This window comes from Macaca mulatta, chromosome 10 (assembly GCF_049350105.2).
Source record: "Macaca mulatta isolate MMU2019108-1 chromosome 10, T2T-MMU8v2.0, whole genome shotgun sequence".
In the NCBI taxonomy this organism is placed as follows: domain Eukaryota; kingdom Metazoa; phylum Chordata; class Mammalia; order Primates; family Cercopithecidae; genus Macaca; species Macaca mulatta.
Genome location: NC_133415.1, coordinates 60953129 through 60971366, shown reverse-complemented (window position 1 = coordinate 60971366; position 18238 = coordinate 60953129). Strand labels below are relative to the sequence as shown.

Here is an 18238-nt window from a genome sequence, read left to right as displayed (position 1 = left end):
ACTCTTGAGCTGTCCATAATTTCCTCTGAAAAGGGGGAGTTAGGAGGCACTCAGAGGATCTGAAGGGTAAACCCATTAGTCATTCTCTTTCTAAGCAACTGTAATGTCAAATATAATTCAGGGAAAGGCTGACTGTGACTTCTCTGGTTTTCAATTTATCATCTCTGCTCTCCGTATCGCCTCTTACTGAATATACACAAGAGTCAGCCGAGAACTTGATAGGCTCACTCAGTGTATGTTCAACCCCATGGAAGGCGCGTAGTACATGTCTGAGTCTCTCATTTTAATCTGCATTTTGTCTGATGACAGCAACACAAATGTACTCTGCATTGTGCAATAGATATGTGTGCAAAATAATTTTCCTTGGCAAATCATTTGTTTGCTAATGATTTACCTAGCATTTAAGAAATTTTAACGAGATAGCAAAAGTCGCCAAGAAAAGTAACCATCACAAGTTGGTGTTTGCTTTCATAGGCTTTTCCTAAATTGAGAAACACTGGCCCCGGGTGTACGAGACAGAAGGATGATAGAACTGTGTGTGCTTGTGGGTGTGTGTCTTATGGATGTGTGTTGTGTGTGTTTGTGGATCCATGTCTCTGTGTCGTGCATGTGTGTGTTTGTGTGTGTGTGTTGGGAGAACAGCCATGGTTATTCATATTGAGGAATAATTTCCAAGTGTATGTTGTGAATGACTAGACTTCTAACAGGATCAGCTGCATTTAACCCTAAATAATGGATATTTATTGCAACTGTTCTGTACCATCAGCATAACAGAGCAGAACCCTTTATTCTTCTTAAGTCCTGTGCTTTTGCCACAGCCTTTTGCACAATCTTAAAGCAGCCTGACTCAGAATTGACCACCATCTGCTGTTCCTGACTTGGAATCACCATGAGATTTGTGTAGCCAAACAACCAGCAATCTGATCTGCCTGTCCAATTAGTTAAATAAACTGAAAGGGCTTTGCTGACAAAGTAGTGATAAATGCTCCAATGATAATTATAGGACAGTATTTTCACATTGCATCCATTGGACATGTTTAATTCTGCGCCAGGCATCACCCATGTAATTTACAAGATGCAGGGAATTAAAGAGTGATGAGGGGACCATGGATGAGTGGACTCAGCTGCCATGGACACTGGGCGCAGTGCAGCCCTCTGTATTCCATGTCCCCAAGGGCAGCACATTGAGGGGCAGGGAACACATTTGCTGAGGTAATGAAGGAGGGCAGAGCCCAGCGCCCCCTGTCGCGTCCAGCAGGTGCAGGTGCAGAAACTCAGCCACAGGGTACCTTCTTTTTAGCAACTCTTTGAAAACGGAGATGGATAAATGTAATGACCTTGAAAGCAAGTTCTGCCAGGTATTTCAAGTTGTCATGAAATATATTAAAACAAGTTCACAACCAATGTATGTAAGAATTTATTAGGATAGGCACATAACAGAAAGCTCAAAGGACGACAAAGCTGCACCTTCCTAAAGGTTGACCCATGATGGCACTCAAAGCACCATTTTGTTAGAACTTGGAGGAAAAGCTCGATCTCTGAGCCTTCCCTCCTCACAGTCTGGGAAACATGCACAGGATGAAGATAAATCCTGCATAGAAATCTTATAATTTCAGAATTAGTCAAACACATTTAAAATACACACATTTAAAAATACTTACATTCTCATTTTGCGTTCATGAAGTGATTACTGACATTTACAGTCACATCTGACATCACAGAGCAAGGCTTTTCCGGGATCAAATTCAAGTTTAAGTCAAATCTACGCAAAGAACTTCAGCCCAGGGGAATAGTGGGCAAAATCTGCTGAAAAGAACTGCTTGCCACCTTGCAGATAAGAGCGACAGCGCAATAAAGGGATTCCAGAGCTTCTACTTCAAATAGAAGGGCATTTATCTACAAGAACAGACCAAAACACGATTTATTTTTAAAGCCCTTCAGTGAGTATTTGTCTCAGAAATCTATTATGAAAATAGTGTCTTTGATTAGTGAGTATATGGAGAATTCAGATTATCATCCTCCATTTTTGGTTGAGAAAATGCACAAACCATATAGATTTAAGCCATGGGTTTTGCAGCCAAAGTAGGGACAGATGTTTTCTGGGATCATATCTCAGATTCCCATGCTAAAGCTATTGTTCAAGGTGATGGAAATATGTAGGGGGCATTAAACCATTTTGCAGCTGCTAGAAAGCCGTGTTTTCCTGTTTTCCTGATTTAGACAATGGAGAAGCTAAGAGGAGAAATAATAGGAAAGGCTTTCCTATGTTAGTTTTAAAAAGACAGTGTTATTTTTAATTCAGATTTTTTTGTCAAATCTCATCTCTGCTCTCCTAGTTTTCACAGAAATATTGATAGGAATAAAGGTTGAAACAAAAGTACCTAATGATCATCTCCATCCATCGAAATATTGCTCAGGGATAAGACCCATGAAGATGGAAAAGACAAAGCAATTTGAAGAGAAAAAAAATTTCTTTCAAACTCAGTTCACCCTGCAAAATGGACACAACACATGCATATAAAGGTCTGACTTTTTGACTCCACTTTTCTGCCTGATTGCGGGGAAGATGACATGAGGCTGGCCCTTCCTGAAGCTTTGCTCCTCCGCCACTGACCAACAGACAGGCCTTGAGGTGGCCTTACAAGGTCGGCAGGGACTACAGCCCACTTCCCCACATCCTTAATCAGAACCTCGTGCAGTTCATCCCCACATTACCCAAACATAACGTCATAGTGCTACACACAGATGTGTTGCATCGTGATGCTGTGGCAATGACGATGATGCTGAAGTGTGGGCCACCGAAGGCAGAGACCAGATGTGGCTGGTCTTGCCTGGAAGCCAAGCTGTTGAGCAGGGGTGGAGTCCCTCTACAGAGGATGCTCACCAAGTTCCTCTTAATGCATTGTCGATAACTGTCCTGCCCTGGTTTTTCTGCCTTCCTCAGATTATCTGTAGGAATTGTCCTCCTGCATCACCCTTCCCAAATGACGAAGAAGAAAGAAAGAGCAGTGACAGCACCTGAAATTCAGGAACGAGTGGGTATGGTGAGCTGCATGTGTGACATGTTCTCTCTTTACATTGTCTGCTTTGAGACATAGGATGAGGGGAGGGAGAGAGTTGGTCCTCAATATATTCAGTTTTTTCCAAGAGTCTCCCAGAATTATTGACCTATTTGGATGACAAGTCTTCATTGCCTTGTTGTCCATCTCCATGTGTAACCTTCCCCCTGTCCCCACGGCCCTGGCTTGTTCTGCTGCTGAACAGGTCACCTGGAGAGAAACACTGTGTCTAGTGAGAAGTCAGCAGGTGGCAGGGTGCACCTCTCCCCACACTATGACCCTTGGATTCCCCACTGTGCCACGCCAGAGCAAGCTTGGGTCCCTCAGGATAAGGATGATTTGTTAATGTCCCCTTGGCTGGTGGGCATTTGTTTACCCACTACTGTAGCCCCAAGAGCCCCCAAACAAGAATTTCCATGCCTCAAAGTAACAGCAAAAATAAACAGGAGAACAAAGCACGTGTTTGAGCCCAGTGGTTTCCATCAGACGCACCTCCTGAGCTATCTGGTTGGGTTGCTGGCTCTTCCCAGCAGTGGGAGTGTTGTGCAAGAGAAAGCACCACCCAGCGGGAGGGGGACCCAGCCCTGCCAGGGGAGGTTTTGAGGAACTGGATTCTTTATTGCCCATTTCTCTCCTTGCGGGTTCCACAGAGAGGGTCCGTGTCCTCCCTGTTGTTGAGAATGGGGCTGCATGTTGTCACCTACAGAAAAATTCAGAGACCAGACAATGGGCCTGGGCTGTGAGAGCAATCAGAACGCTGTGGAAATAGGAGGCCTCGTTGGACCCCAGGATTCATACACAGACTGCGTTGGGGCTCTGGGAAGCCAAGGACAGAAATGCCTCCTTCACCCCAAATGATAAGGGCAAGGATTTTCAATGCCCAGAGGGAAAAGTATTGTATTTGCATTTATTTAAGTGCTGATGTTGGTCAGCAGCGCATCCAGCCATGTCTTTAGAATCCTCTGAATGGCCAGACAGACAGCTGCTCTCCACGCCACAGGCTGCCCAGCTTCACACATCACCTAGAGTCTCGTGGCCAAGGAAGTTTTGCCAAATGGACACAGCCTTTGTCTCCCTTAAGTGTTAAACACCAAAGTTCCAACTGAAAACTGGAGACCATGAGATGACTTTAAAAAGAAGTTCCAAATGCCCCACTGAGCCCCACAAAACCTCCATCTTTCCTTTCACCTCCCCTGCCCCTTGAGTTTTCCATTAAAAACAATCTGAACCATAGCATCTATATTTCAAAACTGGCAAGAGTATTAACTCTAAGGGCCTGCACCTGGTGGTTTTTCAACTGCTCCAGGGTGTCACCTCGGAGACCGATGCATTGCTAAGGCAAAACCAGAAACACCCTTTCTCTGAGGCTTTGGGGCCTTGGAGGGAGACACATTTCCTCTGTCTGTTCTCCTGCACAGTGACAGCAAAAAGCCCACAGGAGACGTGAGGCCTCCCAGAGATACTCAGGTAACTTCTAGTGACTCTGACCATTGGTGACCCCAGGGCTCTGTTCCAGTGCCCCAGGCAGAATGGTGCCGTGTGTGTGTGTGTGTGTGTGTGTGTGTGTGTGTGTGTGTGTGAAAGAGAGAGAGAAGGAGAGTGCACACTATCAACCACATTATCATCATAGGGAGAAATCTTTGCAAATGTGACTTTTAAAATGAGGATATAAATGTAAATGGCTTTGAGCAGTTTTTGCTGATAAAAATGATTTTAGTTAGTTCTCTTCTTCCCTCTTCCTTCCCTCCTTACCCCCAATTTTAAGGAAAAGAGAGACACAGAACAAAAGTTCCTTAAGCAAACTGCCTGACTAGCTCCCTACTTGGTGTGTGCCCCAGCCACACTTCAGGATTTAAAATCTCAGGATGCTGCATCAACTGTGAACTATGAACTGTGCTAAAATGCTTTAAAAGGACAGCTTTCAAAACACAGTGCATCATCTCCCGTTCACACATCCTTTAGAAAACAGCCCGATGGAAGTTTCCGCCATGGCTTCCTCCGTCTGAGCTCGGAGCACTGGCATTCCCAGCAGCATGAAGTGGAGGCGGGGCCACAAGCAGGGTGTCTGAGGCCTGCCCTGGCTCAAAGACAGGTTGTCCTTGATTTTGTTTCCTTGTTAGTGTGGATCATATCCGTAGTCAAGTGTGTGATAACCTCAGTACATTTAGATGAATTAATTCAAGTTTCTTTGAACAAATCCCTGGCCTCTCTCGCCCTAGCCCTGTAGATTATGTGACTTCACAAATACCTGTAACTCACTTCAAGCAACTTTTCTCATACTTTTCAAGCTTCTCTTTGCAAATAAACCCAAGACTATTAGAAATGTAAGAACTAAAGAGGCACTTCCTGCCTCCTTGCCACCTAAGAGGTTAATTGCACTTCTGGCCGTTCTGGAGGATGTCAACAATTTCACATTTAGCAAGACTGGGGAAATGCAGGAATGCAAATGTAAAGAAATGTTTCCAGTCCTGAACATGCTCCCTTTGACCAAAAAATCAGATCTTCTTATCTAATTGAATAATTAATTGACTTAGTTTTCATCCCAGGAAGAGAAACAAATCATTTCAATCCTAATCGGCATGAGCGGCCCACCTTTTCCTCTTAGATGGTCGAAGTGAGCAGAGAAGCTATTCAGGGGAACCCCTTAGCCCCGGCCTCCTCACACCCTGATCCGGAATTGGTCACACTGGAATTTGAAAAGGAAGGGGGAGTAAGAATCATTACAGAGTCACAAAATCTCCACTGCGGCACGCCAACGCACAGCTTCCACTTCAGGAACACCACACACGCGTAGAAAATACCTGCATGTTCCAAGGGAGCTTTAAGGAGAAGGCTTACAATTGTTTGCTAAGATTTCAGTCCAGTCTTTCAGAAAGATGTGGGTCCCCCTTTGGAATGGGGAGTTCAAAGCTCTGAGGATGGTGGCCGGTGATTCTAGTGTCTCTAGGGCCACCTCACTTTCAGCAGTCTGTCCCAGGTGTCGGACTATGGGAAACAAAAGAGACAGTGTTGGAAGCCACGGCGCCCCTGCTGCCTGCACGTCTGGAGTTTGGGAGGGAGCCCCAGGTTACCTGCAGCCGCGCTGCAGACGGGCAGCATGCTCTAAGGGAGCCCGTGTGCCTGGCGTCGGGGGAGGTTGAGGGGTCAGCTTCCGGGACCGGGGTGTGTCTGCCCACAGGGAACCTGGGCCTGCTCCTGCTGCCACCTCTTTGTACTGTGGTCAGTGTCCCCATGCCTGCGCATCCCCTCCCCCGGTCGCTCAGGGCCCCCTTTACCTGTACTGGTTCTCCATTGCCCTGCTCTCTGCTCGCTCTGGAACCCAGGAGTAACTGTCTGCTGCATTCTGGGGCTTCTCCTTCTTCTCCTCCCTCTTCGCTCTCCGCTTGCGATAGACCAGTAGCCCCAGAGCCAGGGCCAGCAGAAGTAGGATGCCCACCACGGTGCCTAGGATGTAGAATAAAAGCAGCTTTTGCCCGTCAGTGCCGTCGTCGTTTTGTGTGGCCACGGAGGAGTCCCCACCTGCAGGCTCCTGGGCGCCAGAGGCAGCTGTGGTGTGATGGATGCTGGGCTCCCTCCAGAGGCCTGGGGACCCACTGGGGGCCAGCACCTCAAGTGGGACAGAGGTGATGGGGGCATCAGATGAGAGCAAAGGTCTCCTTGTGGTGGGTGTAGACTTGGGGGTGCCCTCCGGGCCCCTCGTGGGACTGGCTGTTGCAGCGGGAGGCACAGTGCTCCCCTCTCTCTCTCCCTTGTACTCCTCATCGGGGGGCCCAGATGGTGGTCCCAGAGACACAGGCCCCATGGCGCAGGAGACCCCATTGGGGGCCAGCACCCAGCCTGGCAGGCAGCCACAGCGGAAGGACCCTTGTGTGTTGAAGCACAAGCTGTCGCAGAGGGGGCCCCCCGGGCCCACACACTCATCCACGTCCTGGCACTGAGTGCCGTCCTCCCCGGCCAGGACATAGCCCTCCTCGCAGGAACAGTGGAATGAGCCCTCTGTGTTGGTGCAGCCCTGGGCGCAAGGCGAGCGGCCCAGGGCACACTCATCCACATCCTGACAGGCCCCCTCTCCAGGACCGCCCGGCTCATAGCCAACCCAGCATTCGCAGCGGAAGCTCCCAGGGGTGTTGACACACTCCTGGGCACAGGGGGAGTCCTGGCATTCGTCCACGTCCACACAGTCCAGCTGACTCGAGTCCAGCTGGTACCCTTGGGGGCAGCGGCACGTGTAGTTTTTCCCATGGGGTCCCGGGATGCATGTGGCCCCCCCACGACATGGGCTAGAGCTGCAAGGGTTTCGTGAGGCACAGGTCACCAGGTCGTCCAGCAGCCGGAACCCTGGCCGGCAGCCGCAGAGGAAGGAGCCATCCCCGCCTTCAAAGCAGTCCTGGTGGCAGCCCCCATTGTTGAAGTTGCAGCCATACTTGGGGCTGACACAGAGGGGGCCCGAGCTGCCCCAGTCGAACACATCGGGGGCCTTCTCCTTGCACAGGAAATAATGACTCTGACTGTCGTCTTTGTCCCCTTCCCCACAGGCCACATTGGCGGCAGAGGCAAAGGGCACAGCCTCCAAGGAGGAACTGGTGGTCTGGAAGGGGGTGGTGTAGGTCACCTGACCTGGGCCCCCCAGGGCCAGAGGCCGGCACATGCCTTTGAAGCTGAATTTGCACACGAAGCCCTCGATGTTACTTCCGGGGGAGCCTGGGCTCCCACAGGGGCCTTCGGACCACTTCGGGAGGCGCCCGGGAAGGAGCGGCTGGGACAGGTCCAGCAGCAGAGACACACAGCGCTTGGAGATGCACGAGTTCCGGAGCTCCTTGTGCCAGTTAGAGTAAGGCGTGTCCTCCCCGCCGCCCACCCAGCTGAAGCCCTTCAGCGGCAGACTGGGGTCCAGGCACTTGCCCTTCTCTCGCTGGAGCCCAATCCAGAACTTGCCCATCCTTGCCGTCAGGGCTGCCTCCCGCCTCAGGAGTTGGGCCAGTACTTGCTGGACGTGCTGGGCCTCCTCCTCGCTCTTCACAGTGGCCAGGTTGCCCCCGTTCTGGAGGCAGAGGTTCTGGGCCTCGGCAGCGCTCAGCTTGCCCCAGTGGGCCGTATAGCAGGCGGTCCCCGCGCAGACCACCGCCTCTGTGTCAGCTCCTGTCCCGGCCCCGAGCTGCCTCAGGAGCAGCAGCAGCAGCAGGCCCACAGAGGTGGCCATCCCGGTCTCCGTGTGCCCCTCGGCAGGAGGCGAGAAGCCCAGCAGCGACAGTAGCTTCTATCTCGGCTCCCAGCTGGGACCCGAAGGGAGCTGAGGGGTGAGCTGCAGCCACTCTGGCCCCGAGAAGGACACAAAGGCTGCGGGCTTTCCACGTCCCCGTGACCCAAGGCGCATCCTGTACTGTTGTACTTCTTATTTCTCACCGGATGCTGGGGCTTCCTGCCATGAATAGTTCTCTGACTCCTGCTGCCTTCATCACGGTGCTGTTGTTCATAAAAGGAGCTAGGCAGCTCTGCCGGGTCCCTGGCTCAGCACTGTGGAAACTCAGCGACGTGGGGAAGACGTTACAGCCTGGAGATACTGCCGGCTTGATTTTGGCTCCATTCTCTTTCTCATGGCATGAGGAGCCTCGGAGGCATGCTATGGAGTGCACAGAGGCTTTGGGGGCTAGGAACTCGAGGAAGCTCCCTTAGTAACCCATAATAAAATTCCACTTTGGTTTGCAAACCATCAAAAAAGAAAAAAAATTCTGAGACTTAAGACGCAAGGCCATGGATGGTTATAATTTTCAGCCTTTTTTAGAAGCAAACTGGACTTTCCTTTTGCCTAGCTCATGTTCTCTGTTGACTTTGGGAGTCTTTTCTCTTTTATCCTCCCATCCTGAACTTTAAATAGACAGACATTTTTTAAATAGGAGCCGGGTCGTGGGAATGTCTGGGTTTTCAACATAATGCCAAGCTCCTTGATAATGTTAATCCAAAATGGGTGAAATTTGGCAGTTTTGGGGGTTTCACAGTGGAAATATTGCATTGTGAGGTGGCAGGGTCACAAAAAGCATCAGAAAGAAAATGAAAATGTGTCCGGCCTTGTGGTGCAGGCCTTGCAGGCTCACGTCCCCTGGCTCAGGATTCCTAGCAAGGGCCGGAAATCTGGGCAGGGAGCGGGAATTCAAGCCCGGGCAGGCCCTCCCGCGACATCGCGACTCGGCAAAAGCCCGGGACTCACAGGGTACTTTTCTTGCAGCCACAGACCTTAGATCATTGGTTGGGATCCCCCAGGAGGGGACCCTGAGACAGGATTTGGGGAGACTAGTTTATGTGGAAGGGGAAGTGAAACAGACAAGGAGGAAGCCAATCCGCGATGGCTTGCTGAGAAGGTGACCCTGGGCTGCTGGAGCTGGTGCCGGGTCACTCTGGGGGCCTGAGGGGACCACACCTCAGCGCCATCTCAGCTGAGGGAGGGGCTCAGCTGTTCTCCAAGTCCCCTGTCATTGGTAGCAGGCTTTATCTCTCACTTGGAGAGACTGACTATAAATTCTAGCCCTGTCCAGTGACCACAAGTCTCTCTTACACAAAACTTGTTACTCTGGACAGACACCTTGTGACTCTCATCTGACCCATGTCCAGTTTATTCCTATCAAGACAGCCACTTCCTAAGAGAGCCCTGATGGGAGGAGAGTTGGGTTGGGGCGTGGGTCGGGGGAGACGCAGGAGGCAGCACAAGAAGACACAGGAAGCAACAGAAGCACCGTGTCCCAGGGAGACGGCAGCGCGCCTCACGGGGCCTGCAGAAAGTGGGAGCTGTCCGGGTCACGAACGCTTACTTGGGGCGGGGGGGGAGTGAAGGGAGAGAGAGGGACCTGAGACCTAAGCCTTTATTGGGGTCCAGGGCGTTTCCCAAGCGGGTTTCCCATGGGGACTTCTCACTGGTGGGTTTAGAGCAACAAGACATGGGCTCCGTGTGGTCCCTGTGGCTGAGAGGTGGGCATGGCAGCATGTCTGGGAAGTCCCTGTGGGGTGTGGAGTCACTGAGGCTATCAAGTGGGCTGTATCTGCCTGTCCCACAGGGAGGTGGTCACAGGAGGTGAGTGTACAAGGCAAATATTTGGGTTGGCCACAATGAGGGACCGGGAGTGGGTGAATCCCTGGACACCGTGTCAAGGGCGACTAAGCCCTGCTTCTGGTAGGAGAAAGTCCAAATTACATTCAAAATGGATGCAATGCACAATTATAAGAATTCACCACACAGCGGCAACTCTTTGGTGCTCTGCACTGACTGTGAAGGCCCCAGGGGACGCGCCATGGTGGAGAACACAGGGAACACCTGTGAACCTGGCAACAGCAACAACCACAGTGGCCTCCATGGAGATGTTGGGGTGTCCCTGGGCCTGGGAGCTCGCTGGCTCCCTAAGGGACAAGGGGCTATCTCTGACTCCAGCTGGATACCCTCCTAAGAATGTGCCTTAAGTCCCTGCATTATGGCAAAGATATTTGAGACCCTTTGGGAACTCTCCATAGAAGCCACCGGACCCTCCCTGTGCCCCTTCATCCATCTATCTGTTTGTCCATCCACCCATCAAACATTTGTTGATTAAGACCCTGCTATGCGCTGAGCGAGGCACTAGATTCCAGAAGGGGATCCCTGCCTCTGTGATCCTTGAGGCCTGTTAGAGTGGGACAACTTCGAACAAGTCACAGCACTGATGGCTTTATTTCAGGCAGCACAGGGGAGGGGGGAGGTCATGGTCAATACAGGGGTAGCATCCTGGCTGGGGGAAGGAGAGTTAGGAGAGGCTCCTCTGCAGAAGACAGGCAGTAAAGTCGGAATCTAAAGGAGTTGCAGCTCAGATGTGGAATGGTGTCGGAATGGGGGTATAGCATGTACAGAAGCCCTGGGGACAGGGAGTGAGTGAAGGGCCGGGAGACCAAGGCCCAGGCAGTAGGAGGGAGGATTCAGGGGAAGATGGAGCCTGTGAACCCCAGTGATGAAGGCTTGGGGCTTCGTCCAGTGGTCCCAAGCAGGGGGTGGGGATCCCTCAGCAGGTGGCCACAGGTTTCCAGGCCAGATGACAACCACCTGGACTAGGCTGGCCCCCAGATTAGAGAAGGAAGATTGAAGAGCTGTGGAGGGTCCAGGTCAGATGTTCTCGGGGCTGGGCCGAGGTGGGGGGAAGGGCACTGGGCACGCAGAAGGATTGCATGGCTCCTGCTTGTGCTGTGGGGAGATGGGGTCGTGGAAGGCTGTGTCCGCTGGAGGTACCTGGCTCTGAGAACATGGGGGACTGCCTCCTGGGGCTCAGGATCTCCCAGCCCCCTGTCCTTGTGACCTGCCTCCTCGGGACGCTGAGTGTGCCGCCAGAGCTGGGTGAGTAGACAGCTGTGAGGGGTCCAGGGAAGGCTGGTGTCCCTGGCTTCTAGACAACATAGCTGGCCATGCATTTGAGCTTGGCAAGGGTCAATCTTGTTCTCTGCCTGGGAAAAGCTGCATTTCTAAGGGTTTATTTTCATGCAGGTAACTTCTTAACATTCTGTAAAATGGATCCTGCAGCCTTGGCATCCACTCATAGCAGGAAGCCTTTCTCATAGTCTAGGTCCCTGTTTGTGCAGCTCAGAGGTGGATTCCTCAGGGGTAGATTGTGATCTGCAGCATTCCCTCACATTCTACTTAGTTGGTGCTTAAGGATATGGGCTAAATGAGTGACTTTCAGCATGTCAGCCACTCTGACCCCCAGATCTTTGTCAAGATATCTTCTTTAGCTGTAAGTTATTCATCTTCCATGTGGGAACTTTCAAACCAATTACTATTCACTTAGCCAAGCGATGACATCTTAAAGAAGAAAATGAACTAGCAAGACATATACTCTTTTTTTATCCATCAACCTTGGAAGTATTTGTAAAGCACCAACAGTGAGAAAGGCCATGTAAAATGCAGAACTGCCTTGCCCTGGGGGTCCTTGAATTTTACTTTATTATTTTCAGTAACTTGGTTAACTCAGCCCCACTTCTCATCTATAAATGCAGAGGTGGGAACAGGGCCTCTGGAAACTTTCTTGCTCTAACATTAATAAAAGTGAAATCATGCTTAACTCTCCCCTCTGGAATTAGGGAGAAAGCAAGTTGGGAAGAGAGTGGACGCTGAGACCGTTGCTGAGCCCTAGACATGCTGCACATGTAAGCAAGCCTCTGTCTAAACTGCACACACACAGTTTCATCCCAAGTTGACCCGCTGACTGCCAAGACACAGGGCAAGTTTTCTATTCCTTCTCCCCCACATCTGACTTCCACTCTGTCCCTTCACCCTTTGGCTGCTGCCTGCTGGGCTCAGGTGGGTTAATTCACCCGGGACACTTACAGCTGGGTTCTCTAGCTCCAGCCCCGCCCTTCTGTGTCCGCTCCCACCTATAGGTGATGCTCCTTAGAGGCGGTACAGGGGATTCTTAGAGGCTGAGGGCATGATGCTTCAAACTCAGGGGAAGAGGAAGAGCTTGCTTTTCCTGGGAGGGATTTGGTGGAGTTTTACAAAGAATTTAAGGTAGTCTGAATGCAAACTTTGAGGGAATTCTGTACCTCACATACTAAATTCCCCATGGATGGTGATTTATCCCATTTTATTTAGAGAGCAGATTATACCAAACCTCTCCAAGGACTGATACTTAAAACAGCAGGAATCAGCAGAAGGAGATTGAAAGAGTTTTTCTCGGCAGATCTTTGGACGGAAGCCACGTTAGGTGTTCTAGAACCATGGCGAGCCTAACAACATGACATGTACCCTGAGCAAAAGGCTCCACATCATCTCTGTGTATTCTGCAGTCTTTGTGAGTACTCTGGGCTTTCTTTTTGAATTGCCTTAAAAATTTACTTTACATGATGCTGGAATGGAATGTTCTGATCTCAAATATGGGGACAGTTTAATCTCAATTATTTGGGAGCAGACTAGTTGGTTTGTGGATCATTCAGGCATCTGGCCTCTCTTTTTCCTTTTATTCTTTTTAACTAAAAATTGAATTAAAAAGGGAAACAAAGCACATTGCGTATTTCCTGGCACAACACGGTATGTGTTAGACTCACAGTGAGCAACAGTGGCACAGAGATGGTGAAGGGAATGAAACAGAACTGGAGTCACTGCCACCTGTCATTCTATGAGACCACTTAGGGATTTTGTGTCTGAAGTTTAAAATAGAAACAGAGTGAAAACTATGAGACCTGATGTTTTTGCTTGTCAGTACAAATTTTAGTTCATACATGAGGTGCTTAACAGAATTTGAATAACATTTTTGTAAAATTGAAATTTGTCCTCTATTAATCATTTGCTTTAAAACTTAAAAAACTAGAAAAATCATGAATATTGATTATGACATGATGGTTTCTGAAAGTCATTGTGTTGTACAGACGTGAGAGGTGCTACAAGGTTCACTCTGGGCACCAAGATGCCAGGATTGCTGCAGGCAACGCCACTTGAGGACACCGTCTCCCCTCGGGGGAGGCTCATCGATGGACAGTCTGTCCTGCATTGAGAGGGTTAGAGGCTGGGGGGCAGTAGCTCATGCCTGTAATCCCAGCTGTTTGGGAGGCCAAGGTGGGTGGATCACTGGAGCTCAGGAGTTCGAGACCCCATCTCCCCAACTCCACGAACGAACGAACAAAAGAAAAAGAAAGAAAGAAAGAAAGAAAGAAAGAAAGAAAGAGAGAGAGAGAGAGAGAGAGAGAGAGAGAGAGAGAAAGAAAGAAAGAAAGAGAAAGAAGGAAAGAAGGAAAGAAAGAAAGAAGAAAGAAAGAAAGAAAGAAAGAAAGAAAGAAAGAAAGAAAGAAAGAAAGAGAAAGAAAGAGAAAGAAGGAAAGAAGGAAAGAAAGAAAGAAAGAAAGAAAGAAAGAAAGAAAGAAAGAAAGAAAGAAAGAAAGAAAGAAAGAAAGAAAGAAAGAAAGAAAGAAAGAAAGAAAAAGAAAGAAGAAATTAGTGGACTGTGGTGGCGTGTGCCTGTAGTCCTAGCTACTCAGGAGACTGAGGTGGGAGGAGGATTACTTGAACCAGGGAGGCAGAGGTTACAGTGATCATGCCATTGCACTCCAGCCTGGGTGACGGAGCCAGACCGTGTCTCAAAAAAAAAAAAAAAAAAAAAAAAGAGAGAGAAAGGATAGAACCTGTCTGCACTGGGTTACAGTCCCACTCTGTGACTTACAGGCTGTGTGACTAAGGTCACAACTGAACCACTCTGTCCACTGTTATGTGGTACGATTATCTGGAACTCCACATCCTCAGCTGTCTCCACCTCTCACAGGGCTTTGTGAGGACTAAGAGAGTGCATACCTAAAAGAAACAGCTCAGGAAAGCACCCGGCAGGAACAGTGAATTCCTATCACACCAGGAGACTGTGGCCTGAGACCACCTGGACTCTACTCCTGCAACTGGAAGTAGGGCCTCAGCCAGTTGCTGGCTTCGGGATTGGGACCAACACTTTCACTTCTTGGGGCCTTGGTTTCTTAGTTTACAAAACAGGGAGGATAAGAGTCAGGATGCCACTGTCCTGTCAGTGGCATTAAATTAAATGAGGTCCTAGTGGTAAGTGCTTCCTGCAAGGGCTGGCACGTGGCCGCCATCAGTGGACAAAAGTCATGTCGCTCTGATTGCAATGACCAGAGAAGAGACAGAGCCCACACCCCCAGGGCCCATCCCTGCCAAGGCAAAAATGAAAAGGAGCAAAACCTCCCTTATGTTTGCTGGAGACACGGAGCTTGTATTTTTCAAAAACTTCCCTGGCTTTAGAGTCTTTGTTTGGATCCTAGGCTGGGTAAACATTCTTCCTAGAGTGTTATTGATTTTTTCACATTTAGTAAATAGTCTTCTGACATAATTAATCGTGTACCATATTTACAGAAAACTTGGCTGGGCTGAATGTTGTTTTTAAGGTTAACTTGTGCTCACCTCTTGACACTGGCCGTGATAAGCAAAGGCTACTCACCGGCTCACCAGCTTTTGGAACGAGATAGATCATGGAGGGAAACAGAGTTTTCAGCAGGATCGGTTCACACATTTAATCTCCAGGGACGGCTCTGAGCATGAAATACAAGTCTCTAAATTATGTTCACAAGGCCGGTGTGGATGATTTCAGGTTCCATTTGACATTAACAACATCCTCGGTGATTCCAGTAAGTTGTCGTCATAGTTTAGCCATATTTAGACAATATAATTTGGAAGAGATAAAAATGATTAACTTAGCCTAACATGCCAAGATTTAATTATTCATAAAAATGAGAATGATGACATTACAGTTGTTTGAAAAGAAGCCATTTAAGTTGAATAGGTAAGCCTGCTTTTCTGAGGAAATTTAGTTTCCTTTGGGAAGCTGACTGGGGAATTCTGAAGATTCTTGAGAAGTATATACTAGAACTAGAAAGGAAAACCTCACAAGCACTGGTGGAGAACTTTCCAGTGCTGGGTGTATTTAGGACCACACCCAGGCACCCTTGGGATGAGGGTTTTAAACCAGCGAGACTGCCCAGAAGCAGGAGGAAGCACTCGGTCTCAGCCCAGTCTCCCGAGGCCAGGACTGCTGCCTTTGCCTTGCCGGGTCTCAGTGGGCATCCCCCAGCTCCACTGACTTAGCACAAAATGGGAATAATAACCCCCGTATTCTGTAGTTTTGACCACTAGTCAAAATGTGCCACTTACTAGCCATGTGCCCCTGGGCAAACACCGTTCCTCTCTGGGCTTCAGTTTCCTTACATGTAAATGGTGTCACATCCACAGAGGCACAAGGATTAAATGAGATGACTCAGTAAAGCACTTTGCATAGTAAATGGTAAGTCCATGGTTCCATGATTAGTGGTATGAATATAGTCTCACGTTTACCGAATAACAGTTCTAATGATTACGGTTATTATTTTTGCCCTAATTGATTCTCTGGCAAGGAAGTCACCAGGAACACTCCAGAAGGAAGAAATGTCTAGCATGTCCTAGGTCCCCACACCCTTCCAAAGACCCAGAGATGAAGCAATGCTGGATAGACCCCACCTGCACACAGAGAGGAAATGCTGCTGGAGAGATGTCATCAGAGGAGAGAGACAGTGGCCCTAATCCCAGAAACCAGGCAACATGTGTAGGGCTCAGGGTGGCGTGTGTGTGTTTTCACGCCCAGCACCAGGACCTGAGCCCTGAGAGCTTTCCCTACCTGCCATGGGATCCTGGTATCGAGGTGTTGCCCGAAGGTTTCAGCACCATGTGGTCAATTGGCCATGCATCTTTATGCCAATCCGTCACCCTGCTGCTGGCGTCCTAGAGCCATTCAAGTTGGTCTGAGGCATTCAGGGCTTGCCAGCTCCCAGTGGGCACAAGGCAGCTTCCTTGTAAGAGCACTTCCCAGCTTTGATGACCTAACCCTCCTTGCTGGGATGCAGGACACAGCAGGTGCACTCCCTCCGTAACCCTCACTCAAATATGCCAGTCTGTGGGCTCATATGCCTTGACCTCCAAAGCACAGACATGCCAACTGGGCATGAGCTGGGCCCCCTTTGGAGGGGAGCCAGAAGCATTCAGAGCCATCAGCAAACCACAGGGTCTCCCTCTCTGCAGGGGGCTGTCTGTGGAGCTCCCTGTGTGCCTGGATGGTAGGATTCAGTCGCTCCACAGAAACCTGGAAATCCCCCTGTTGTCCTGAAGTGTCCGAAGCCAAGTCCTGTGTTTTAGACATAGAGACCCTCTGAACTCTCTTCTCACTGCTGGCGCATGCTCTGTGGCTTCAGCTGAGTAATTCAATTCTGCAGGGCCCTTAGTCATCTGTCGGTGACAGCCAGTCTGGGCAGAGAAGGAGAGGAGCAGGGCTAGCTGAGAATGCAACCCATGATGCCACCCCGATTATGGTGTTTCCTCACTGGATACGTGGATGAAGAGTGTTCGGGTTTTGATAGCTCATAAAGAATGAGCTGACAGAATTGGGTTTGATTCAGTCATTTTGAAATAAGCAAAGCTGCTTTTTGATATTCTTTTTGTTGAAAATGACAAATAGCTTGCCTTTGTGTAAACCTACCTTGTTTCTCAGTCTAGATGTCTCTATTTCTTAGGAAGTGGGGGGACCAGCAGGAGGGGAGGAACATGACTGTGTCATGGCCCCAGCAGCCAGAGAGAGCCCCCAAGTAGGTGCTGGCTGTGACATCAGGTCCCCGTGCACTATAATAGTTGGAAGCAAGGAGCATGGGTAGGGCACATGCCCCGTCTGGCCCTGGTGAAATGACAAAGAGGAGCCCTTCCTAGTTAGGCATTCAAATCATGACTGGATCCCCCAAGACACGAAGGTGTGGTTGATATCTCCATGCCAGATCCTAGCACGGAAAGCTGTTCACCCAATGAGCGTCCATCCACACCCCCACTTCTGGCCTGTTCCACTGATGAAGGTGCCCGTGTGTGTATCTGTCTGCCCATAGTGGGGTTTTTTCACCTCGTTTTATTTTACCAGTGGCTGCATTTCATCATCCAGCTTCATTTCGCATAGAAGTTCTGCATGTTGTCTGGTTTTCCTCTGAAACTATGAATCACACTCTCCACGCCCTGCTTTTCTCCAGCACTGTAAGGAAAGCACCCCTCCGTGCGGGACACATTCCTATCTACTGCCCCGAGAGCCCTGGTTCATCTCGTCCCTCCATTCCAGTTCCTTCTGGAAGATAAAAGTTGGAAAGTGACCTGAGCCCAGTGTGGGAGAACAGGCAGTGGTCTTCAAGTCCTCCGCTGGAACATCTGGTGTCTCCCAAGCTGGATGCTGTGTCTGGTCATTGGAGAAAGTAAAGGCAAAGCCTCAGGACAGCTTCCAGATACCAGTGTCTTCATCCAGACAAGGTCAGCTGCGAACTCCCAGGTTGGGGTCTGGCTCTTCATCATTTAGTATTACACCCACACAGTGTTTTAAATATTTCAGTGAATTGTGCATATCTAAGACGTGAGATTTTACAGAAAGATTTCTATTTCTGGCGTTTCTAAAAAACATCAAAGTGTCTTGCCATGCTGGCCCCCAGCCCAACATGGCAATCAGCGGTTGCATTAGCTTCCTCGTTAGTGCCACCAGGCTGGTTCCGGCAGCCCTGGGAGCCTCAACATCACTAAATTCCTATCAACACCATAACCCATGCATCTTCTATCGAAAGTCATGACAGCTACTCAAATGAAAGTTAACCAGGATCTATCCAGGATTCTCCCTATATCGAGTTTCTCCAAC

The 18238-nt window shown here is 49.5% G+C and overlaps 1 protein-coding gene across 1 annotated transcript; it reads right to left on the bottom strand.

Annotated features, from left to right (window-relative positions):
- Positions 1–1404: 1404 nt before the first annotated feature.
- On the bottom strand, positions 1405–13814 carry CD93 (CD93 molecule). Its single transcript, XM_015149597.3, has 2 exons — positions 6335–13814; positions 1405–6044 (listed from the first exon to the last, which is right to left on the bottom strand). The coding sequence occupies exons 1-2, from the start codon at positions 8257–8259 to the stop codon at positions 6020–6022; spliced, it is 1950 nt and encodes a 649-aa protein (XP_015005083.3). The 5' UTR covers positions 8260–13814; the 3' UTR covers positions 1405–6019.
- Between the last annotated feature and the right edge of the window lie 4424 nt (positions 13815–18238).